This window comes from Pseudorca crassidens, chromosome 15 (assembly GCF_039906515.1).
Source record: "Pseudorca crassidens isolate mPseCra1 chromosome 15, mPseCra1.hap1, whole genome shotgun sequence".
Classification (NCBI taxonomy): domain Eukaryota; kingdom Metazoa; phylum Chordata; class Mammalia; order Artiodactyla; family Delphinidae; genus Pseudorca; species Pseudorca crassidens.
The window spans coordinates 87704007-87723903 of NC_090310.1; the positions used below are offsets into that span (position 1 = coordinate 87704007).

The window sequence follows — 19897 nt, forward strand, 5'->3', positions numbered from 1 at the left end:
GATCATCATGTTTCCATTAAGGTTTGAAAAGGAAAATTCTTTACGGTTCCCTTTTATGTGACTGAACCAGAGCTGGGGCTGGTGTAGCTTACAGCACCCTCTTAATTACAAAAGTTGTAAATAAAGGAAGTACCAGGACGGGGTCCACATTCCTCCTTATAACGCGGTGGCAGAGTGTTTCTGAAAGTATTTTAAATTTGAACCAGTAACAGGAAAAGATGGATCTGGAAAAAAGTCCCACCAGGAGCTTTATAACGGCCAGGAATTGCTTTCTAGATACAGTAACGCAAAAGTGAAGATTTTCAAAGCATCTGATTGAGTGAAATGAAAAGTTGTCAGAGTCTGTATTTTTGACCAGTCTTCAATAATGTAAAGATTACTTTTGATATTTAAGTTCAAACTACTTGAATAATATTTTGCTGAAGAGCACGATAGGCATTAACGTCACGTGTACACTGTCCAAAATGAAGCATTACCATGACAACCGAGGGTGGCCAGAAACCTTGACAAAAAGTCCCCAGACAGCTCCCAACCCCTACAGGTTTGGGAGCCCGCCTCTGGCCCCCAGGGCTCCCCTGTCACTGCAGGCCACACCCACGTCACAGAGTGAGTCTCTCACGACAGTTGGCCTGTCCCTGCAGCACCTGTGCTCCTGTCCTGCATGTGTGAAATACGAGGGACCCGCCTCTGTGGGCACCGAGGCGGGGGGTCCTAGCAGTCTGCTTCCAGTGGTGTCATTACCGTGTGTGTCCATCTCTGCACACATCTGCACCAGTGACTGTTTACTTTCTGTAGAGAAGCCAACGCCACCGGTCGTCGCAGAGCTCTTTGAATTGAAGACAATCTGCGGTGTGCACAGACGCACACCTGCATGCGCACGCGCACACGCACGCACCTGTATGCAGTGGTGGGTTCTCAGTGAGAGGGTGTCGGCATTTTGTGTCCCAGCTTCAAAATCACGTTTGTAATTAAAACACTTTTAAAAGCAAATCGTTGCTCTGAAGGCTTGGTTCTGTAGCTTCGGAAACCCGAGGCGCGGTATCGGGGTCGAATCCCAGCGCACTTGCTCAATGGGACGCGAGCTGGGCCGCCGGCGACACACGGAAGCCCCCGAGGATGTGATCTTGACGTCATGCAGAGAGGAGATTGTGACACACCCGGTCGTTAGGATGTGGGGGGTCCTGTGCCTCTGGTCGGGAGGTGGCGGCGGTGGCCTCCTTGCCCAGGGAGCGTGGGGGGGACCCAGGACGCATTTAGAACAACAGTGTTTAGGGCAGTTTGACAACCTCCGTGGACTAACCCATTTGTCACCACCTCCAATAATTTACCATAAGGTTTGCATCTCTAGGTCCTCCCTGAGGTCAGATTCCACGTGGCCCCAGTAGCTGCTTCCTTCGCACCCGATTCAAGAGTCAAAGGACAAAGGGCAGGACGGCCGATGACCTCAAAGCATGGCCGTCGTGATCCTTTAACCACTGTGTCCACAGATGCTAACACCGACCAAAGCTGCCCCCTCACCTTGGCTGCCGTGACACACTGGGATGCTGGGTGTTTCTCTCTAATAAAGAGTTTTTCAGTGGAATTTGCTTTTTAAAGGATGACCTCCCACGATCGATGTGTCTGGCCCGTGTGGAAAGTGGTGGCCTTGTCGTTGGCCCCCAGTTTGTGACTGTGGCTTTGAGATAGGGTCCGGGTGCTTTTTCGAGCAGTCTCGTAACTCAGGACGTCCTTGTGGGATGAAAAGTAGAGCACACTTTACCCGAAGAACTTCACGTTTTGATTTTGCTCCCCCTTGAAGGTAGGATCCAGTCACGTGTCCATCGATTCAGTGCACGTTTACTGAGAGCCACTGGAGAGTTAGCTGCACAGACGTCTCCGAGCATGTTTCATGGAAGAGAGAAACGTTACGTGCACGCCGGTGCTGGCTAGATTTAACAGGCCACCTGCTGTTGGCGACCAATGGCCGTGCCTGGGTCTCTGTGCCACACAGGTCCGTGCCAGGAGTGGTACTGCTCTCCCTGGCGGGGTCAAGGGTCAGGGCATCCCCAGCACTGGCTGGCCGGCTGCGGGCCCCGGTCGTGAGAAGGCATCAGAGAAGCGGGCCCCGGCCCTCACGGGCATCACCGCGTTCGGCCACTCCGGGCTGCCGCGAAAGCCAGGACCCTCTGGGATATAGCATGGTGGCTCTGGAAGGGGTGAAACGAGGGTGCCAGGCGGACCTCTCAGCCTCCACAGGGAAACGGAAGCCGGCAGTGGCCCCAGGCAGGGCCCCTGAGGAGCAGCCCCGATGGTTTTCTTGGCCACAGTCTCCGTTTCATAGTCTGTCTCCAAGGACGATGCGGGCTCGTGGAAGGATCTTCCCGAAACACGGGGAGAAGAACCCAGTACAGCGCCGATGGCCTCCGGGCGCCCGGGCCGATGCTGCTGGCCACTTGTGCCAATGAGCGTGGAGCTGTCCAGCTGGAGGCGTTGCCATCTGCTTGCTGGGTCCTCGTCAGGACCTGAGGCCAGGAAATCAGAACAGGACGAGAGAAGGGCCGGGCATCTCCCGCGAGCCAGCCAGCCCTCCGGGTCGCCCCAGCAAGAAGCTTCCTCTCAGGACACCTGCTCCTGGGAAAAGGTGCTGCCCGCGGAGCCGGGGATCTACAGGTCTGGCAAGTCTCACGTATCCACCAAGAACAATGGAATGAAGACATCGTTTAAAATGCTAATAAGCTTCCAAAAATCGGAAGCGAGAATAGCCCTCCTCCTGTCTACCCTTGCGTGCTAGAAGGGGAGGGCACTGCTCCGTGAAGCCTCGCGTCCTGTGTGGAGCAATCGGCCCTGCAGGAGAGTTCAGTCAATAGACAGTTCCTACTGGTCCTGGCTTCATCTTCCAAAGGATCTTCCTATGTCCAAAGTGGGTGCGAAGATTGGGGTCCCCTGACAAAAGGGCCTGTCGCCAGACCTGCAGGACGTCAAGTGGTGTTTCCCTCAGTGCACGTCATCTTTGGGCCTACCTTGTACATTCTCAGTGTCGGTTTCTTCGCAAAGTGAAAATGCCATTTTGGTATTTCTCGATACGAGTTTCCTGGACCGTCAGCCCTCAACTGGATGCACTGCTCCATTCCGTCTTTGTGAACCAGCCACCCTGGGCCAAACGTCTGGTGAAGGGCTACTTGGTCTCTGCAGAGGGTGACAGCGCACAGACAGGGCCCTTCCTCCATTGTCCCACGAACACTGTTCGTCCTATCCGTGCAGCACGAGAACGTCAGGCGAGAAAACACGTAGTGAAACGGATTTATTGTTATAATTTTGTAATACGTAATAACTGTCAATATTCTTCTATGTAAACAGAATCAACCGTTCTCAGATTTTTGGGGAGGCCTGGACGGATCTGTGGAGATAAATGTTAAACCCTAGCCCTGAATAGAGATTCTTTGCAAACGGGTGGTGGTTGACATTTGTTTCACACTGAACAATTTTTCACTGTCTGCTGCTCTGGCCTCTCTGGCGAGGACTGCAAAGCAGCTGTGGATGTGTCCTTGAGAGCAGGCGTCAGACGTTTGGCCTGTGTGTTCTTTAGGGTGGCCCAGTTAACGGATTGTTTCAGAAAACTGCTTGTTACAGCGAAGAGGGGGCTCAGGGGCACATGAGGTGGATGAAGCGGTCTGGGTTCTCTGGGCAGCGAGGAGCTCTGATGGACTCTCTTCCCTCCTGGGGGTTGGAGCCTGTTGCTGGAAGCAACGGAATGCCCAGAACACAGTGTTCGCTTGACTCAGAGGTCCCTGTGCCTGACCTGCTGCCCTAGGTGCCCAGCAGCTGTGCGCTTCCCAGGAGGGTGAGCTGAGAGGAGGTGGTGATTCCAGTAGCCACGGCGGCTCCTGGCAGAGGGACAGACTGTCCACACGACTTTAATATCCTGGGAATGCCCAGGTGCATAGATGTGGGGCTCCACCACGGCCATGGTGTCTGACTGTGGGGACCACAGAGCATCAGCCCTGCCAGAGCCCGGGCCTGGTGTCCTGGGTGCTTAATCTCCACAATTACCATCCAGTCTGACCCATCGAGGAGGAAGGGGAGGCGCAGGAAGGTGGGCTTGCCTGAGGTTTCAGAGCAGGTAAGTAGAGGACATGGAATTCAAACCTTGACATACAGTGAAACTCACTCACCCTTGTGTGCAGTTGACAGATTCATACCATCTTGTAACCATCAATGCAATCAACATATATAGTTTAATGGCAAGGTTCAAGTGGGAAAGGACTGTCTTTTCAACGAATGGTGTTGGGAAAACTGGATATTTACATGCCAAAGAACAGAATTGATCCTGACCTCACACCATATACAAAAATCAACTCAGAAGGGATCAGAGAGCTAAACAACAAAACTCTCAGAAGAAAATATAGAGCACAGAGTTCACAACTTTGGACTTGGGAATTATTTCTTGGATATAACACCAAAGGCACAGGCAACAAGAAAAAAAAAACCAGACAAGTTGGACTTTATGAAAATGTAAACACATTTTGTGCATCAGACACTAGCATCAGAGTAGAAAGGCAATGGGAGAAAATATTTGCAAATCAAACATCTGATAGCAGATTAATATCTAGAATATATAGAGAACTCCTAAAACTCAATAACAACAAAAAAAACCTGATTCAGAAATAGGCAAAGGACTTGAATAAACATTTTTCTGAAGGAGATGCACCAATGGCCAATAAGCATGTGAAAACACGCTCAGCATCATTAATCATCAGAGAAATGAAAAAGCTACAACGAGGGCTTCCCTGGTGGCGCAGTGGTTGAGAGTCCACCTGCCGATGCAGGGGACGCGGGTTCGTGCCCTTGTCCGGGAAGATCCCACATGCCGCGGAGCGACTGGGCCTGTGAGCCGTGGCCGCTGAGCCTGCGCATCCAGAGCCTGTGCTCCACAACGGGAGAGGCCACAACAGTGAGAGGCCTGCATACCGCAAAAAGAAAAAAAAAGCTACAACGAGATACTGCCTCATACCCATTAGGATGGCGAGTATTAAAAAAAAAAAAAAAAAAAAACCAAAAAATCCAGAAAACAAGAAGTTTGGGCAAGGATGTAGAGAAACAGGAACCCTTGTGCACTGTTGGTAGGAATAAAATGATACAGCCACTGTGGCAAACAGTATGGCGGTTCCTCAAAAAATTAATAATAGAATTACCATGTGATCCAGCAATTCCATTTCTGAGTATTTGCCCCCGAAAATTGAAAGTAGGGCCTTGAAGCAATATTGGTTCAGTCATGTTCATAGCAGCATTATTCACAATAGCTGAATCGTGGAAACAACCCAGGCATCCACGCACTGATGAATGGATAAGCAAAATGGGGGGTAGACGTACATACAGCGGAAGATTATTCAGCCTTAAAAAGGAAGGAAATTCTGACATGTGCTACAGCACAGATAAAACTCGAGGATATTATGCTAAGTAAAAAAAGCTAGTCACAGAAAGACAAGTACTGCCCAATTTCATATATAGGAGGTACTGAGGGTAGTCAGATCCATAGGGACAGAAGGTAGAATGGTGCTGGGGTCGGGGACAGAGCGGGTGGGGAGTCAGTGTTAATGCAGACAGTTTCAGTTTTACAAAACGAAAAGTCTGAAGATGGATGGTGGTGATGGCGTCACAGCATTATGAATGTATTTACTACCACTGAACTGTACATTTAAAGATGATTAGGATGGTAAATTTTCTGTTACGTGTTATTTTACCACAATAAAAACAAATTGGAAAAAAAAATCAGTGGTCGCCAGGGGTTACAGAAGAGGGAGGGAAGGAAAAGGCAAAGCACAGAGGATTTTCAGGGTAGGGAAGATGCTCTGTATGATGCTATAATGGACACATGTCACTAAGCATTTGTCTGACCCGTGGATTCAAGACAAAGCATGAACCCTGATGTAAACTGTGGACCCTTGGGGACATGATGTGTCCACGTAGGAGCATGGATTGTAGCAAACACACCGCTCTGGTGGGGATGCGGATGGCGGGATGTGGATGGTGAGGAAGCCTGTGGGGTTGTGTGGGAACGCTATACTTTCTGCTCAGTTTTGGTGTGAACCTAAAATTGCTCTAAAAAAGAAAATCTATTGTTAAACAAAGAAAAAGAAAACAACAACAAAAGCACCTGCCAAACTCTTTTCTCAAGTGGCCGTGTGCCATTTTGTATTTCCAACACCAGAGACTCCACAGCACTTAGTATTGTCAATTTTCTTTTTTTTTTAGCCATTCTAATAGGTGTGTTTTAATTTGCGTTTTCCTTATGAATAATGCCGTCCACCACCCTTTCCTGCATGTCAGGTCACCCGTACACCCTCCTTATGAGACGTTTGGGCGCGTCCTTGCCAGCTTCCTTGTTGCCACCCCTGTGCCCACAGTCGCTGCACCCCCTGCCTTTCACCTGAGGGAGGCACTGAGGCTCAGGGAGACGGGCTGGGTTCACAGAGCCCACGCTGGGGTGGGCGCTCGGACTGGCCTCCACGATGCCCGTCTACCTGTAGCTTGTTTCCTTACTGTAGACTTTTCATGGAAACTAGTGAAAGTGTATAAAGCTTTGTTTTTTGAGCCCTCCCAGGGCACAGGCTTCCTTGGCTCGGGGACAGGAAATGTGCGTTTGGGGCCCCTCTGAGGTCACTGCCCAGATGGGAAGCACCATCTCCAGGTTCTGGAAGGTTGGCTTCCCTGTGGCCTCTGGGGGAAGCTTTTTAACTTTTCAAGACTTTGGACAAGTAACACCTGCCTGCTGGCCCCTTCTCAGGGAAGCCAGATTGGTTTCCTTACTGTTTTCTTGCCTGGTTTCCCAAGGCCCAGGACGGTATTGCTGCGGGGGTGGTGACCGTGGTCACAGGTCACAGAATTGCTTCACGTTCGCCGTTCCCACCGCTTTGGTCTCTGGAATCCTCTAGTTTCTCAAAAATGATCAAGAACCCCACAGAGCTTTTGTGTTATGTGAGTTTTATCTATGGATATTTACCACATTATACATTTTAAAATAAATATTAACTAATTTAAAAATAACAAACGCATTTTCTTACTAACACAAATAATATTTTTAAATGAAAAACAGCTCGATTTTCTGTAACAAAAAAAAATTAGTGAATCTTTAGATCACAAAAGAATGAATACAGAACTTGTGGTATTCCATCCATCAGAATATTATACAGGAGTTAAAATGGATGGGTTAGAGCTACACGTGTCAACATGAATAAAAAAACAATGTTGCATAAAAGAATACTTTTAACTTCTATACCTTTCATAAAAAGCTTAAAAACAAATTTTACGTACACACACATTGATAGGAAATCAAGCACGCCTGGAGCAGGGAGTCACATGTTACTGTCAGTGTGGGGCTGGGAGGGCACATTGCTCCCGGTGTGTGTGTTCTGCCCTGCAGAAATGTACAGAGGTGTAAATGACGGGGAAAACAAAAGCAGTGGGAAGGCAGTGCCTTACATTTATCTAGTCCAGGTTTGTGGAGGGCAGCTGCCTTCACTCTGTTCTGACTGCACACATCGGACAGGGAATGAGCGGGCAGCCGCGATGCTGCTGTTATAGGTGGGTCTGGGGAGGATGGAGGGCAGTCATGTCATCACTACTGTGGGGGAGGGCTGGGGGACCCCCCCAGGGCCCAGGGGACGACAGGGGGGCAGCCATGTCGTCACCGTTATAGGGGGTCTGGGGGATCCCCAGGGCCCGGGGAGGATGGGGGGCAGTTACTGAGCAGGGTCTGGGGGCGCGGGGCCGGACCACTGCCTAAACCCCGCGTTGTGCGCCGCACGCGCCCCCACGAGACCACCGCTCGTCCGGAGGGAGCTGGGCCCACGCGCCAGCGTCCGGGGCTGCAGTCGGTCACCTTCCCCCCGGGACGCGAACCTGAGAGACCTCGCCCCGCTCCCCGCAGGTGCGCCCGCTCGGCCAGCCCCGCGGTCCGGGGGTCCCGGGTCCAATGCCCACCGCTCGGCCCGCGCCCTACTCGCCGTTCCCGGCGCCGCCGCCAGGGGCCGCCGCCGCGCCCCTATGACACAGCAACAATAGAGGCCGCTCTGGCCCGCACGCTGCCGGCCCGCGCTTCCGCCGGAAGACAGCCGCCGGCACGGGGGCGGGTCTGGCGGCGCAATGGGCGGCCGCCCTCACCAATCGCCCGCGGACCAGCGCCCGTCCCTCACCTGACGGGGCCCAATCGGCGGCGAGAGCGGTAGGCGGGGCGGGGCAAGCGAGGGCTTCCGGCGGGGCCCGGCAGGCGCCGAGGAGGAAGAGCGAGTCCTGACGGCGCCTCTCTGCCGAGTCTCGGCGCGGCCCAGGTGCGGGGTCGTCGGGGGCGGGGACGGTTACGGAGGCGGCCAGGGGCGGGGCCTGCGCCTTCGGCGGCCCCCGGGCGGGCGCCGGGTCGGCGGGGGCTGGAGAGGCTGGGGGCCGGGTCGGGGGCCGAGCGCGGGCCGGGGTTCTCGGGGCCTGCCTCTCGGGCAGCTCGGCCGCCGCCCCGGGCCTGCCGCGGCCGTAGCCGAGGGCGTCGGGCGGTGGGGCCTGCGGGTGGGAGCGGGTCGGCCGGCCGCGGGCCTGCGTTTCCCCAGGTGCTCGTGTTTTGTCTCCGAAGGGAGCGAGCCGGCCGCGCTGCAGTTCACTGGCGGTGTGTCCGATGGAAACTAGGTTTAGGCCCAAGTGTGGTCTCTCATTCAGTGTGGTAGCGGTGTGCCTGCCCAGATCGAGGTTTTAAATCTTTCGGAGCCGCAGGTTAAAGGACAGTTTATTTAAAAAGTACGGAAGGTGGTGGTGGCGAGGGTCTCCCGCTGTGATGGGGTCTAGATGCAGAGGTAAATTTCGTTGTTTGAGAACCACGAGAAGCTGGGGACCTGGCTCCACGGGCTCAGGTACCGTGGGGTCGGTCCACCCCAGGAGGAGTTCGGCAGCAGCTGTGGGGCGGCTGAGGCCTGTCCCCTTGCCCCCAGCAGGGGACAGCCTGGGCTTCAGAGAGAGGCCCTTTCCCTCTGCCCGTTCCCGTTCCCGCTCCCGCGTCGCATCTGGAGGTGCTACGGTAGTGACCGGCTCTGCATGCTGGTCCCTCTTTCAGGATGACGACTTCAGGCGCTCTGTTTCCAAGCCTGGTGCCAGGCTCCCGTGGGTCCTCCAACAAGTATTTGGTGGAGTTTCGGGCCGGAAAAATGTCATTGAAAGGAACTACTGTCACCCCAGATAAACGGAAAGGGCTTGTGTACATTCAGCAGACGGATGACTCCCTCATTCACTTTTGCTGGAAAGACAGGACATCGGGGAACGTGGAAGACGTAAGTGTCTGGGAGCCTGAACCTCATCCTAAGGACTCCCGTCCAGTCGTCAGGACAGCGTGGTTTTTACAGGAGGGCACCATGCTTGGGGCACAGAGCAGCTGTTTCCCCGTTTGGCGTGTGTTGGTGGGATGTGTGGATCCATTAGTTTAGTGCCCTCATCAGCTGTTTTCTTCTGCCTGTGGGGCTTCCTAGCCTCAATGATTATATAGATTTCTCCCATCTGTGTATGTGTGTTTAAAACTGAAGATTAGGTGCCTAGAATTGGAGAAACCATGTAAAAATCCTGATCTTTATCACAGCCCTCCAGAAAGCTTTCTCTAGCAGTCATCTTACTTAGTGTTCTTCGTTCTTCAGACTAAATCGTTTTTCGTAGGTTCGAGAGCAGGTCAGAGTTGACTTTTTAATTCATCTTGGAATGTTGCTCCCAAAACGTCTCTGTTAGAAATCCTTCAGGAGCCGGAAGCCCTCCTTCCCTGTTCAGCACCGAGCCCCTCTCCTGGCCCTCATGACCTTCGTGCGGTGCCTCAGACCCTCGTTTGTCTGCCCTGCAGAGACCCTGCTGGTGACGGGCTTGGCGACTTGTCGGCGTCTGTGTCCCGTGTCCTCTCCCCGCACCCGCACTCACTTAGGCACAGGGTCCAGCCTGTTTTCCTGGAGGTTCTGGGGCTCGGCAGTGCTGTTTTCGTGGAGCTGACTCTGCTCGTGTGCTGCCCTCTAGGACTTGATCATCTTCCCCGACGACTGCGAGTTCAAGCGCGTGCCGCAGTGCCCCAGCGGGAGGGTCTACGTGCTCAAGTTCAAGGCGGGGTCCAAACGCCTCTTCTTCTGGATGCAGGTGTGTAGGTGTCGTACAGTTAGGCTAGAAGCTTCTTCAGCGGATGGTCGAACTCGCCTTCACAGACCAGCCGGTGCTGACCGTGCTGCCGTGGAACCTGAGGATTCCAGTGTATCGCCTTGTTGCGGGGGGCATTGGGGACAGGCTCCGCCAGAGTCCAGACACTTGTAGCTGGGCTTTGGGTGCCCTTTCGAGGATGGAATTCCCTGGCTGACCGACAGGAGTGATTTCCAGGCTGGGTCCTGTCTCTGCCTGTGGTTTGCTCGTCTCCCAGGGGCCCCCCCACCCAGGGTCATGAGCATCCTGGACCAAAAGCAGGGGTGAGCCTGTGCGGTGTCCCTTGTCCTGCCTCTTCTCCCGTGGTGTGCTCTGTGGGTCTCTGGGTGGCAGTGCATCGGGCCGTCCTCGTACCCACTGGAAGTGGACTTGCTCGTGCAGTGGGTATGCACCTGCGTTTGTAGTTTTGACAGAGGTTGTACTGCTGCCCTCCCCCCAGCACCTTCTAGAACAGGGCAGGAAAGGTTTTCTTCTGTGGGCTGGATGGTCTGTGTTGCACCTGCTGAGGTAGTGTGATAGTGGCCGTGGACGGGAAGTAAATGGATGGGCGCAGCCATGTTCCAGTAAAACTTTATTTGCAAACACAGACGGGGTCGTGGTTTGCCAGTCGCTGGTGTAGAGCTTGTTCCTCCACAGTTTCGCCAAGAAAAGTTGTCAGACTCACACCAGCCACTGCATTTTCTGCTCCCCTCTGCTCTGAGGTTAGGGCTGTGTCTTGTGTGCCTCCCCCGGCCCCCACCCCCTGACCCTGCAGGCCCACTGCACACACGCTCGGTGACTCTTGGGTGCTTTGTCTCACAGTTCTGGGGGTGCCCACAGGGTGGCGCTGCCTGATGCCCCCCTGCCCACACCCAAGCGCTCAGAGTCAGTGCCCAGCTAACCCTGGAGGGCCACGGGCTGGTCAGTGGACAGTGGTGCGGTAGCAGGGTTATTTCACAGCAGTACACGTGTTGAAGGATTTGCGGTTTTAGACGGTCGCGGAAACAACCGCGTCTGGAGGGTCAGGGCGTTGCCCTGTGCTGAGCGCGCCTAGTGCTTTAGTCTCCCCGCCTGTAAAATGGGTGTTCGCACAGCCCCAGCGGGCACATCGGGCTGCTGTCCCCGTGCGCCCCGCCGGGGCCTCTCCTTGCTGTGGCCGCGGACAGGTGGCACCTCTCCAGGCTTCAGGTCCCTTGTCAGGATGGTTGTTGATGGGTGGCTGCTCAGCTGCGCCTGCTGCCGTGTCCTCCCCGCAGGAGCCCAAGACGGACCAGGATGAGGAGCACTGCCGGAAGGTCAACGAGTATCTGAACAACCCGCCGATGCCTGGAGCTCTGGGGGCGAGCGGAAGCGCAGGCCACGAGCTGTCTGCGCTGGGCGGTAATGGTCCCCTTCCCGGATGTGCGGTGAGGTCAGAGTAGCTTTCTGCCAACGTGGATCCCTGCGGGTGTGGGCCGGTGGCTTTTTGTTTTTGTTTTTTTTTTTTTTTAAATGGTACGCGGGCCTCTCACTGCTGTGGCCTCTCCCGTTGCGGAGCACAGGCTCCGGACGCGCAGGCTCAGCGGCCATGGCTCACGGGCCCAGCCGCTCCGCGGCATGTGGGATCCTCCCGGACCGGGGCACGAACCCGCGTCCCCTGCATCGGCAGGCGGACTCCCAACCACTGCCCCACCAGGGAAGCCCTGGGCCGGTGGTTTTTAATGGAAGTAGAGGTGTCCAGGTTAGAAGCTCCTCTCGGCAGTTCCCCCTCGGTGCTCCCACCTCCACGTGGTGAAGCGGTGTACGAGCCCTACTGCGCTGGCTCGTGTCGGGAGACACTCGCCACACAGTTCGGGGCAGCCGAGGTGGGGGCCGGCCCTGGACCGTGGCAGCGGGCGTGCGCACAGCTGGAGGCCCGGGCCTGAGCGCCTCCTGTCTTGCAGGTGAGGGCGGCCTGCAGAGCCTGCTGGGGAACATGAGCCACAGCCAGCTCATGCAGCTCATCGGCCCCGCCGGCCTCGGAGGACTGGGTGAGGGGCCCCGGGCCCGCGCGAGCTTGCTTTGGAGTTGGACGCCTTGCCGCTTCTCATTGGTTCTGAGCGGCACCTGTGCATGTTCTGGGCCCTGGCCTCCCTGGGGAGGGGGCTGCTTTGCCTTAGGGTTTGACCTGGGAGCTGGGTGGGCAAGGCCTTCCAGGGCCCCCAGGGAGGACCCAGTTCCATACTTCGGGGGAGCATGGCTGGCTGAGGTGCTGGGCCTGGGAAGGCGTGCTCGGGGCCCCTGGTCTCCTGGGTTGGCCTGCCTGCTGCCAGCTCCTGTCAGGCTCGTGTTTCTGGGACACTTTGGAAACACTGGTTACTTGTACGGGATTTGAACTCCACGTTACCTTGAACCCAGGTGCATTAGTAGGGTCACGGGACGGAGAGGTGGTCTGATTAGCAGATTCAGCTGCCAGGACACACCTGAGGAGTCGCTGCTCCTGGGCCCCCGCGGGCCTGCTGTGGTCCCCACCTTCCCCTGCTCGGCCACTGGCTTTAGTGCGGGGCCTTTCTGCTCCTGGGGGGGGGGGGGGCGGGCCCTCCAGCAGGACGTGATGTGTGAGCTGTGTCTCCTTGCTCCTGGTAGGTGGCCTGGGGGCGCTGACGGGGCCAGGCCTGGCCAGCCTACTGGGGAGTGGAGGGCCTCCAGCGAGCAGCTCTTCCCCCAGGTGAGCCTCACGCCGCACATCTGGCGTGGCCGTGTCCCCTCCTCCACGGGGGCCAGATGTAGGAGGTGCCGAAGGACAAAATAGGTATCTGGGGAGGGTCCGTCCCTTTTCGTGGTTCAGGCTCTCCTGGGGCCCTGGCAGCACGAGGACTGGGGCAGGACCGACGTGGCGCCTTGGTGGGCGCGTAGCCGCTGCAGCGCTGGCCTCACTCTTCCCAGCTCCCGGAGCCCGTCGGCAGCAGTCACCCCGTCCTCCACCGCCCCTTCCACGCGCACCACCCCAGCCCCCTCCGCTCCAGCAGCTGCCTCGGTGAGCAGCCCGAGCCCCGCGCCCAGTCCAGGCAATGGAGCCAGCACGGCCGCCAGCCCGACCCAGCCCATCCAGCTGAGCGACCTTCAGAGCATTCTAGCCACTATGAACGTGCCGGCTGGGCCAGGAGGCAGCCAGCAAGGTAACATGTGCTCGTCGGCCCCAGGCTGGGGGGTGAAGGTGCCTGCTGCCCCCTGCCGGCCCGCCCACTGATGGCCACCTGCTTGTGCCCCAGTGGACCTGGCCAGCGTGCTGACGCCCGAGATCATGGCCCCCATCCTTGCCAACGCGGATGTCCAGGAGCGCCTGCTGCCCTACCTGCCGTCTGGGGAGTCGCTGCCACAGACCGCGGAGGAGATCCAGAACACGCTGACCTCGCCCCAGTTCCAGCAGGTAGGCGCGTGGCCCGGGTGCCCCGCTGTGTGCTCGCAGTGGGGGGCACTGCCCACGGCAGCACAGCCCCCGCAGTGCTGAGCACCCCTGCCCCTGTGGCTCCCCCAGTTCTCTGCATGGACTCAGGCGCCTGGCTCTTCCCTGCAGGCCCTGGGCATGTTCAGCGCGGCCTTGGCCTCGGGGCAGCTGGGGCCCCTCATGTGCCAGTTCGGGCTGCCTGCAGAGGCCGTGGAGGCCGCCAACAAGGGCGGTAAGTACTTGTCCCTCGCCTCAGTCGAGGCAGAGGTGGTTTTCTCCTTGCATTTGAAAGCAAAGGCCTCCCCGGTTGGTTTGTGGAGCTCGGGGCTGGCTTGTCCCCATGGCCCTGGCCGCCATCTGATTTCCACCTCCCAGCCCCCTGGTCAGCAGGGCCAAGCCAGGGCCTAAAAAGGTCACCTCGTGCTTTTAAATTGGTTTTAGATGTGGAAGCATTTGCCAAAGCCATGCAGAGCAGTGCCAGCCCCGAGCAGCAGGAGGGCGGCGGGCAGGACAGGAAGGACGAGGAGGAGGACATGAGCTTGGACTGAGTCGCCTGCTGTCAGAGGGCTGGCCGCCCGGCCGTGTGGCCTCAGCGGGGGCGTGTGAGCGCGCCCCTCCCATCTCTGTCCCAACTTGCTCATCAATAAAAGTCTTCTCTTTTATCTGCCAACTCTGGTTTGCGTGCCCGGGGTGGGTCGTGACGGCCCCGTCCGTCCCCCCGTCATCGGGAGAAGCCCCTCCAGGTCCCGCTTCTGACTGACTCTGAGGGACCGGCGTGCTGGGGGAGGGGCTCCGCACGTGAGCGCTCTGCTCGCCTCGGACCTCCAGACCCGCTGGACTGCTTTTCTTTTTCTCCATTTAAAGTTGACACTCGGTTACACAGAAGTGACTTTAATTTTTGTGTCAAGAAGCAGGGATGAATGACTTACAGAGCTCCCATTAAAAATTGGTGGAAGGGAAATTTCATAATTAAACTGAAAGATGATAAAAAATATAAAACCCCCATTTTGCAGTGTTTTACCCTTTCCCTTAGAAAGTCAGACATAACTTAAACCATTCCCAGAAATAGGACTCATCTCCCGGAGAATCTGCAGTCTGTCTACATGAACAAACATACACAAACCATCTAAAAAATCGGCCGAGGGCGTGTTGTCAGCAGGTTGTGTGGAGGGGCTGGGGGTTCCAGGGTGGGGGAGGACCCTGCCCGATGGGGCGGCCTGCCTCGGGGCTCTGGGCCTGGGGGCTCTGAAAACCCTCTCCTGGCTGCTGGAGCTGGTGGCTGGGGTCCCAGAGGGGCAGCTGTGCTACGTGGCTGGGCAGCCGCTGGCCCCCACTGCCCCCTGCACGCCCGCAGCACGAGGCCAGGAGACCAGGGCCTGGTTCACCACCAGATTCCGCATGCAGCCGCGGTAGGTTGGAGGCTGCGTCCAGGGTTCTGGGGGTGGGGGAGGGAGGGAGACGGGTTGGAGCAGAGGCCGGCATCCCACCAGGCTTCGGTCTCCCCACCGGGGTGGAAAGCAGGGTGACCCCAGTGCCTGGTCCCCAGGGACAGCCTTCCTCCCTCCCCCTGCCCCCAGGCCGAGGCCACACTCACCAGGCAGGCCCCCGAGGTACAGCGGCACTGGGGCGTCAGCCGGGGCGGCCGGCGCGGGGCCCAGGGTGTGGTTGCTCTGCAGGTCCACCTCCAGCCGGAGCCTGTTCCCGCCTTTGGTCACTGCCGGGCACAGGTGTTCCTTGTGGCCGGGCTGGGGCGCCCCTCACCAGCCAGCCACAGGATCGGGGCCCTTTGCCCCTTTGCTCCGGCTTTTGAGTCCTTGCCCGACCCCCGCCCCAGGGGTCTACAGCTGCCCCCAGCGGGGGTGGGGTCAGGAGGGCCCAGCTCACCTGCTAGGTGGTGCCACTGCCCATCACACAGTGCCTCGGGGAGCGTCACCAGTGTGGAGAACTCGCCTGAACCGTCATCTGCCCGCAGCAGGACCTGGGGCAGCAGCGGGTCAGGAGGGCCCTACCAACCCAGATCTCGCCCTGAGGCTGCGGCCCAACCCGCTTACCTGCCTCCCCAGCACCCGCAGCTCCAGGTAGGGGGGTGCTGGGCCCCGACCCAAGTGGAAGACGAGGCCGGTGGCTGTCTGGGGCCGCACCTCCAGCTCCAGGCCCAGGTCAGGCAGTGTGGCCCCCAGGGTGTCTGCAGGGAGGGGCCGTGAGAAGAGGAAGGCCTCGGCCCCAGGCCCCCCCGCCCTGTTCTGGGCGTCACTCCCACCCCAGCCCAGGCACGTAGGGGACTGGGGGACGCCAGCAGGGGACAGACCTAGAGTGATGGCTGCCCCGCTGCCTGCAAAGAACAGGCCCTTCTCCAGGGGACCGGAGAAGCAGGGTGTGGCCCCCACCACCCGGGTGGGAGCTCCCAGGAGTTGCCCGTCCAACCTCAGTCTCTTCACACAACCACTGAACCCGGAGCGGCTGATGGCCACCTGCATGGGCACAGGGGTGAGCTGGGTCAGGTGCCTGGGGTGCCGAGGAGGGCGGAGAGCGTCCAGCGGGGCAGGGGTGGGAGGCTGGGGCGAGGCGGCTCTCACCGGGAGCTGTGGGCTGTGGCCGCCAGCAGGGAGGCCCCCCACAAAGAGAGTGTGTGGCCGGGGGCCTTCCTCCCCCTGGTGCCGCCGGCCCGGCCCCTCCCGGCTCTGGGCCCAGACCCCGTCCGTCACCAGCTGGATCCGAGTCTTCTCCCAACGCACGGACACCTGGGAGTGGGAAGGCACGTCAGGATGGGAGCCCGCAGGGCCAGTGCCCCACCCCACCCCGCCCCTGCGTCCCCTCTCCCCAGCCCCTCACTGTATGCCACCGGCCAGTCCGTGAACGCTGGCGGCTCTGGACTCGGAGCTGGGGCCCAGGGCCTTCCGTCTGAGCAACAAAGCGTCCGTGGCTCAGGAAGAGGGCTAGGGAAGGACTGCTGGCCGTCAGGGGGGCAGCGAAGAGCAAGAGCCCTCGGGGGGCATGCGGGCGGATGAGCATGGAGAGCTGCGACCTGGAAGCCAGGCGGGCGCGTCAGCCGAGGCTGCCCCTACCCCGGCAGCCCCCTCTCCCCACCGCCGGCCCTGGCCTTACCAGTCACTGGTGGGGGGCGGGACGTGTGCAAACTCCAGGTGACTGGACAGGGGACCCCCAAACTGGTAGGCATCTCGTATGGCCCTGCGGGGCCAGGGTGGCGAGCAGGAAGCGTCCTGGGCGGGCTGCCGGCTGCGGCGGGAGGCCTGGGGGGTCGGATGGGGATGAGGGAATGCAGGAATGCATGGAGGCCACCTTCTGCCTACCCCAGCCCCTTGTCCCCACCTTCGTGGCCCGCAGTCCTCGCGGGCTCTGATCTGGCGCCTGGGTGCGAGGGGCCGGGACGCAGCCTGAGCTCACGTTGATACCCTCCAGGTTCTGCTGCAGGTCAAACACGCGCTGCGGCCCCAGGAGCCTGCGGAGGGCAGGGGGTACGTGCGGGTCGGTGCTGGGCCGGGCCGGTGGGTCGTCACCAGCCCTCCCGGGGCCCGCTCAGCTCACCGCAGCACGAAAACGTTGCTTATGCAGCCAGTGAAGTTATGGAGGGCGTCAGACTTGGGCAAGCCCCCCAGGAAGAGCTGACTCGACCCCTCAGGCTGGGGCTGGGGTGGCGGCCCCCGGTGGGGCCTCATCTCCTGAAGCTGGTCGTCCACATAGAGCCGGAGCCTGGCGAGGAGAGCAGCGTTTCCCCCGCCCTGCCCCCGACCCCGGCTCTACTGTGCCCCCTCCCTGGAGAGGCCAGGTAAGCCGGACTCACCCCGTGGCGTTGCTGTAGAAAGTGACATAATGGGGGGCCCCGTCGGCAAAGCCTCGTCGCGTTTTCACCTCGGTCCTTGCAAGCCGGAGGGTCACGTGGCCCTGCTGCAGGGACACCTCGCATGGCCCGGTCTGGGGACAGTGGCTAGGTCAGCGGGCCAGGCCGGGGGCCCAGACTCCCTCCCTTGGGCCACCAGCCCCGCCCTGCTGCCCCAGAGGTGGCGGGGCGGACGCACCGGGGACTCTCGGTGGAAGAGCAGAGCGCTGTCCTGGCTGCTGCGGAAGCCGAAGCCGGAGTAGACGTTGCCCGTGAGGGGCACGGCGTTGCTGGGGAGCGCCAGGCGCAGATAGCCGTGGCCGTGGAAAGTCATGGCCCGTCCCACCTGCGGGCAGGGTGACCGTAAGGGCCCGCGGCGGCCGGAGAGGGCGCGCAACTGGGGGAGGGAGGGGGCTCACCAGCAGGTCAGCGGTGCAGCCGGAGCTGATGCCCGTCGTGTTCAGCCTCTTGAGATCCACGTACTTGCCCAGAGCTTTGATGCCCTTGATGCAGCCGCGCACCGAGCCTCCGGAGGGGAAGAGCCGCCGCAGGCTGCGGGGAGGGTCCGCGGGACGAGCGTCAGGGGTGGCCTCTCCCAGGCCCTGCCCACCACGCCCGCCCCACCCCAGGGCCAGTGCTCACCTCGGGGGCAGGTGGCTGGGTGGCACGCCCCCCAGGTAGTAGGCGTCGGCCAGCTCCAGCGTGCTGTCCTGCTCCACGCTGAATACCGTGGTCCTCTCCACGCGCACCAGCACGCGCTTCCGGCTGCCCCCCAGCAAGAACACCTGGATCTGGGAAGCGCCAGCACGGGGTGGCACCTTCAGGGCGAGAGCTGCGACCCCCCTGCCCCTCCCCACGCCGGCCCTCCCCGAGCCCAGCCCTACCGCCTTGCTGGTCGTGGTCAGAGGTGGCGGGCGCTGCAGCGGGTCGGCCTCCTTCAGGCCTGCGCCGAAGTCGTAGAGGAACACGAGGCTGCCTTCCCGCACGGCCAGGCACAGGAACTGGTCCTGGGGGGGAGGGGAGGGTCAGCGTGGGCCGGGCGGGCTGGCGGGCCGGGCCGTGGGGACGGCGGACGTGCCTGGTGCCGCAGGAAGAAGAGGATCCCGCTGTAGGACACGAGCCGCAGCTCCTGCTCGAAGCGTTTGGTGTTGCTTAGCTGGCTCTCCACGCTAATGCGGGCGAAGCCGGAGCCGTCCAGGTAGGAACCGTCCGTGAGCCACGGGTCCCCGGTCGACTTGGAGCTGCGGGTCAGAGGGGGCAGGGTCAGCCGAGGGCGGGCCGAGCCGCGGTGAGGTGGGGGTCAGGCCGCACGTACCGCGCACAAGGCTTATCCACGGCTGTGTCCAGCTGGAAGGTCTTCTCGAAGTTGTAGAGACTGACCACCTCTTCGTTCAGCGTGTCCAGCTCGATGCAGCCCCGGTAGCCGGGAAAGCGCAGGGGTTCGGGAGGCTGTGGGCACAGCACATGGTCAGGGAGCCTCCCCGCCCAGGACCGACCCAAGGGGAGGAACTCGGGCTACAGCACGACGGACCGAAGCCAGACCCTGAGCAGGACTTCCTGGGACAGGGGTGCAGGGCGGGGTGGCGGCGCACCCAGGCCGCACCGGGCTCACCGTGAAGTTGCCAGGGTAGCCTCCCACGTAGAAGACAAAGTCATCCGGCTGCACACTGAGCAGCCCTTCGTCCCCAGGGGCCACCGTATCACCCTTGGTCTCTTGGACCATCTGATTCTCCACTGTGACAGACATATGGCCATACTGGAGCGTCCTGAGGGCAGAAGTAAGAGAGGGAGGCGTGGCCGCGCGGTCCCGCTGGCGGTGGGGGGAGCACCGTGAGGGCCGGGCCTCCCACCTGTCAATGCTGACGGCTGCGAACTCTTCCCCGATGTCCTCGTCGATGCTGAGGGCCGTGGGGCCTGCCGCCCCGAGGCGGTACACCCAGTGCACCTTCTGGCCACGCAGAGCCACACCCATGTAGTCGCCGGTGGCCTGTGGTGGCAGGAGACTCAGCGGGACAGGGACCCGGCGTGGGCCACCCGCTCCGGCCTGGCGCCCGGCTCCACCCAGCCCACCGAGCCCACCCGCTACCTGGCGGCTGCCCATGTACAGCACAAACTGGTCCCTGGCGACCTGGCCGGGCGGCGGCTCTGGGCTCTGCAGGTAGAACTTGAGGGCGGTGTAAGAGGCGAGGCTGGCGAGGTCCCGAGGGGTGCGCAGCTGCACCCCTGAGCTACCGTTGAACTTCATGGGCACCTTGACCTGAGTGGGGGCACAGAGCCCATCAGCGTCTGCCTCCTGGTCTCCCAGACGCCCACCTGGCCCTGGCACTCGCACGCACCTTATCGGCAGCACCCCGGGCCTGGGCAATGAGCTCCCGCACGCGGCCGATGCTGGCCGACAGGGCCAGGCTGGCGTTGTGCGTCCCACGGTTCTGCAGGAGGCTCAGCTTGGCCAGCAGCTGCGGCAGTGTCTTCTCCAGGGTGGACACTGCAGG

At 59.8% G+C, this 19897-nt stretch overlaps 3 protein-coding genes across 9 annotated transcripts in view; 2 read left to right on the forward strand and 1 right to left on the reverse strand.

The window, feature by feature from the left end:
* The window catches only part of OSBPL2 (oxysterol binding protein like 2), a 46981-nt gene extending 40772 nt beyond the window's left edge, over window positions 1-6209 (forward strand). The window contains exon 14 of one of the 3 annotated variants that reach the window (XM_067708667.1): window positions 1488-6209. In XM_067708667.1, the coding sequence (XP_067564768.1) occupies window positions 1488-1494 (7 nt within the window). In that variant the 3' untranslated portion in view covers window positions 1495-6209. Of the gene's footprint in view, window positions 1-641; window positions 991-1348 lie in introns of those variants that run through there. The other 2 variants (XM_067708665.1, XM_067708666.1) reach the window with 2 other exon arrangements.
* Window positions 6210-7436: 1227 nt separating this feature from the next.
* On the forward strand, window positions 7437-14229 carry ADRM1 (ADRM1 26S proteasome ubiquitin receptor). Of its 4 annotated transcripts, none has more exons than XM_067708669.1 (10): window positions 7437-7560; window positions 9074-9287; window positions 10009-10125; window positions 11418-11541; window positions 12084-12170; window positions 12766-12847; window positions 13066-13298; window positions 13392-13549; window positions 13697-13799; window positions 14009-14229. In XM_067708669.1, exons 1-10 carry the CDS (start codon window positions 7529-7531, stop codon window positions 14113-14115), a joined length of 1257 nt encoding a protein of 418 aa, XP_067564770.1. In that variant the 5' UTR covers window positions 7437-7528; the 3' UTR covers window positions 14116-14229. The 4 variants fall into 4 exon arrangements, with proteins under 4 accessions (XP_067564770.1, XP_067564772.1, XP_067564771.1 ...); XM_067708671.1 differs by lacking the exon at window positions 7437-7560 and adding an exon at window positions 8152-8306; XM_067708670.1 differs by lacking the exon at window positions 7437-7560 and adding an exon at window positions 8550-8816.
* Window positions 14230-14442: 213 nt separating this feature from the next.
* Window positions 14443-19897, reverse strand: part of LAMA5 (laminin subunit alpha 5) — a 52463-nt gene continuing 47008 nt past the window's right edge. For both annotated transcript variants that reach the window (XM_067708653.1, XM_067708652.1), the window contains exons 60-80: window positions 19742-19890; window positions 19492-19662; window positions 19256-19392; window positions 19018-19171; window positions 18721-18854; window positions 18484-18646; window positions 18290-18412; window positions 18048-18196; window positions 17825-17957; window positions 17605-17751; window positions 17370-17500; window positions 17114-17278; window positions 16898-17027; window positions 16673-16818; window positions 16400-16592; window positions 16144-16308; window positions 15876-16038; window positions 15619-15752; window positions 15452-15545; window positions 15162-15281; window positions 14443-15002 (exon numbers count right to left, since the gene is read on the reverse strand). In XM_067708653.1, the coding sequence (XP_067564754.1) occupies window positions 14872-15002; window positions 15162-15281; window positions 15452-15545; window positions 15619-15752; window positions 15876-16038; window positions 16144-16308; window positions 16400-16592; window positions 16673-16818; window positions 16898-17027; window positions 17114-17278; window positions 17370-17500; window positions 17605-17751; window positions 17825-17957; window positions 18048-18196; window positions 18290-18412; window positions 18484-18646; window positions 18721-18854; window positions 19018-19171; window positions 19256-19392; window positions 19492-19662; window positions 19742-19890 (3032 nt within the window). In that variant the 3' untranslated portion in view covers window positions 14443-14871. The remainder of the gene's footprint in view (window positions 15003-15161; window positions 15282-15451; window positions 15546-15618; window positions 15753-15875; window positions 16039-16143; window positions 16309-16399; window positions 16593-16672; window positions 16819-16897; window positions 17028-17113; window positions 17279-17369; window positions 17501-17604; window positions 17752-17824; window positions 17958-18047; window positions 18197-18289; window positions 18413-18483; window positions 18647-18720; window positions 18855-19017; window positions 19172-19255; window positions 19393-19491; window positions 19663-19741; window positions 19891-19897) is intronic.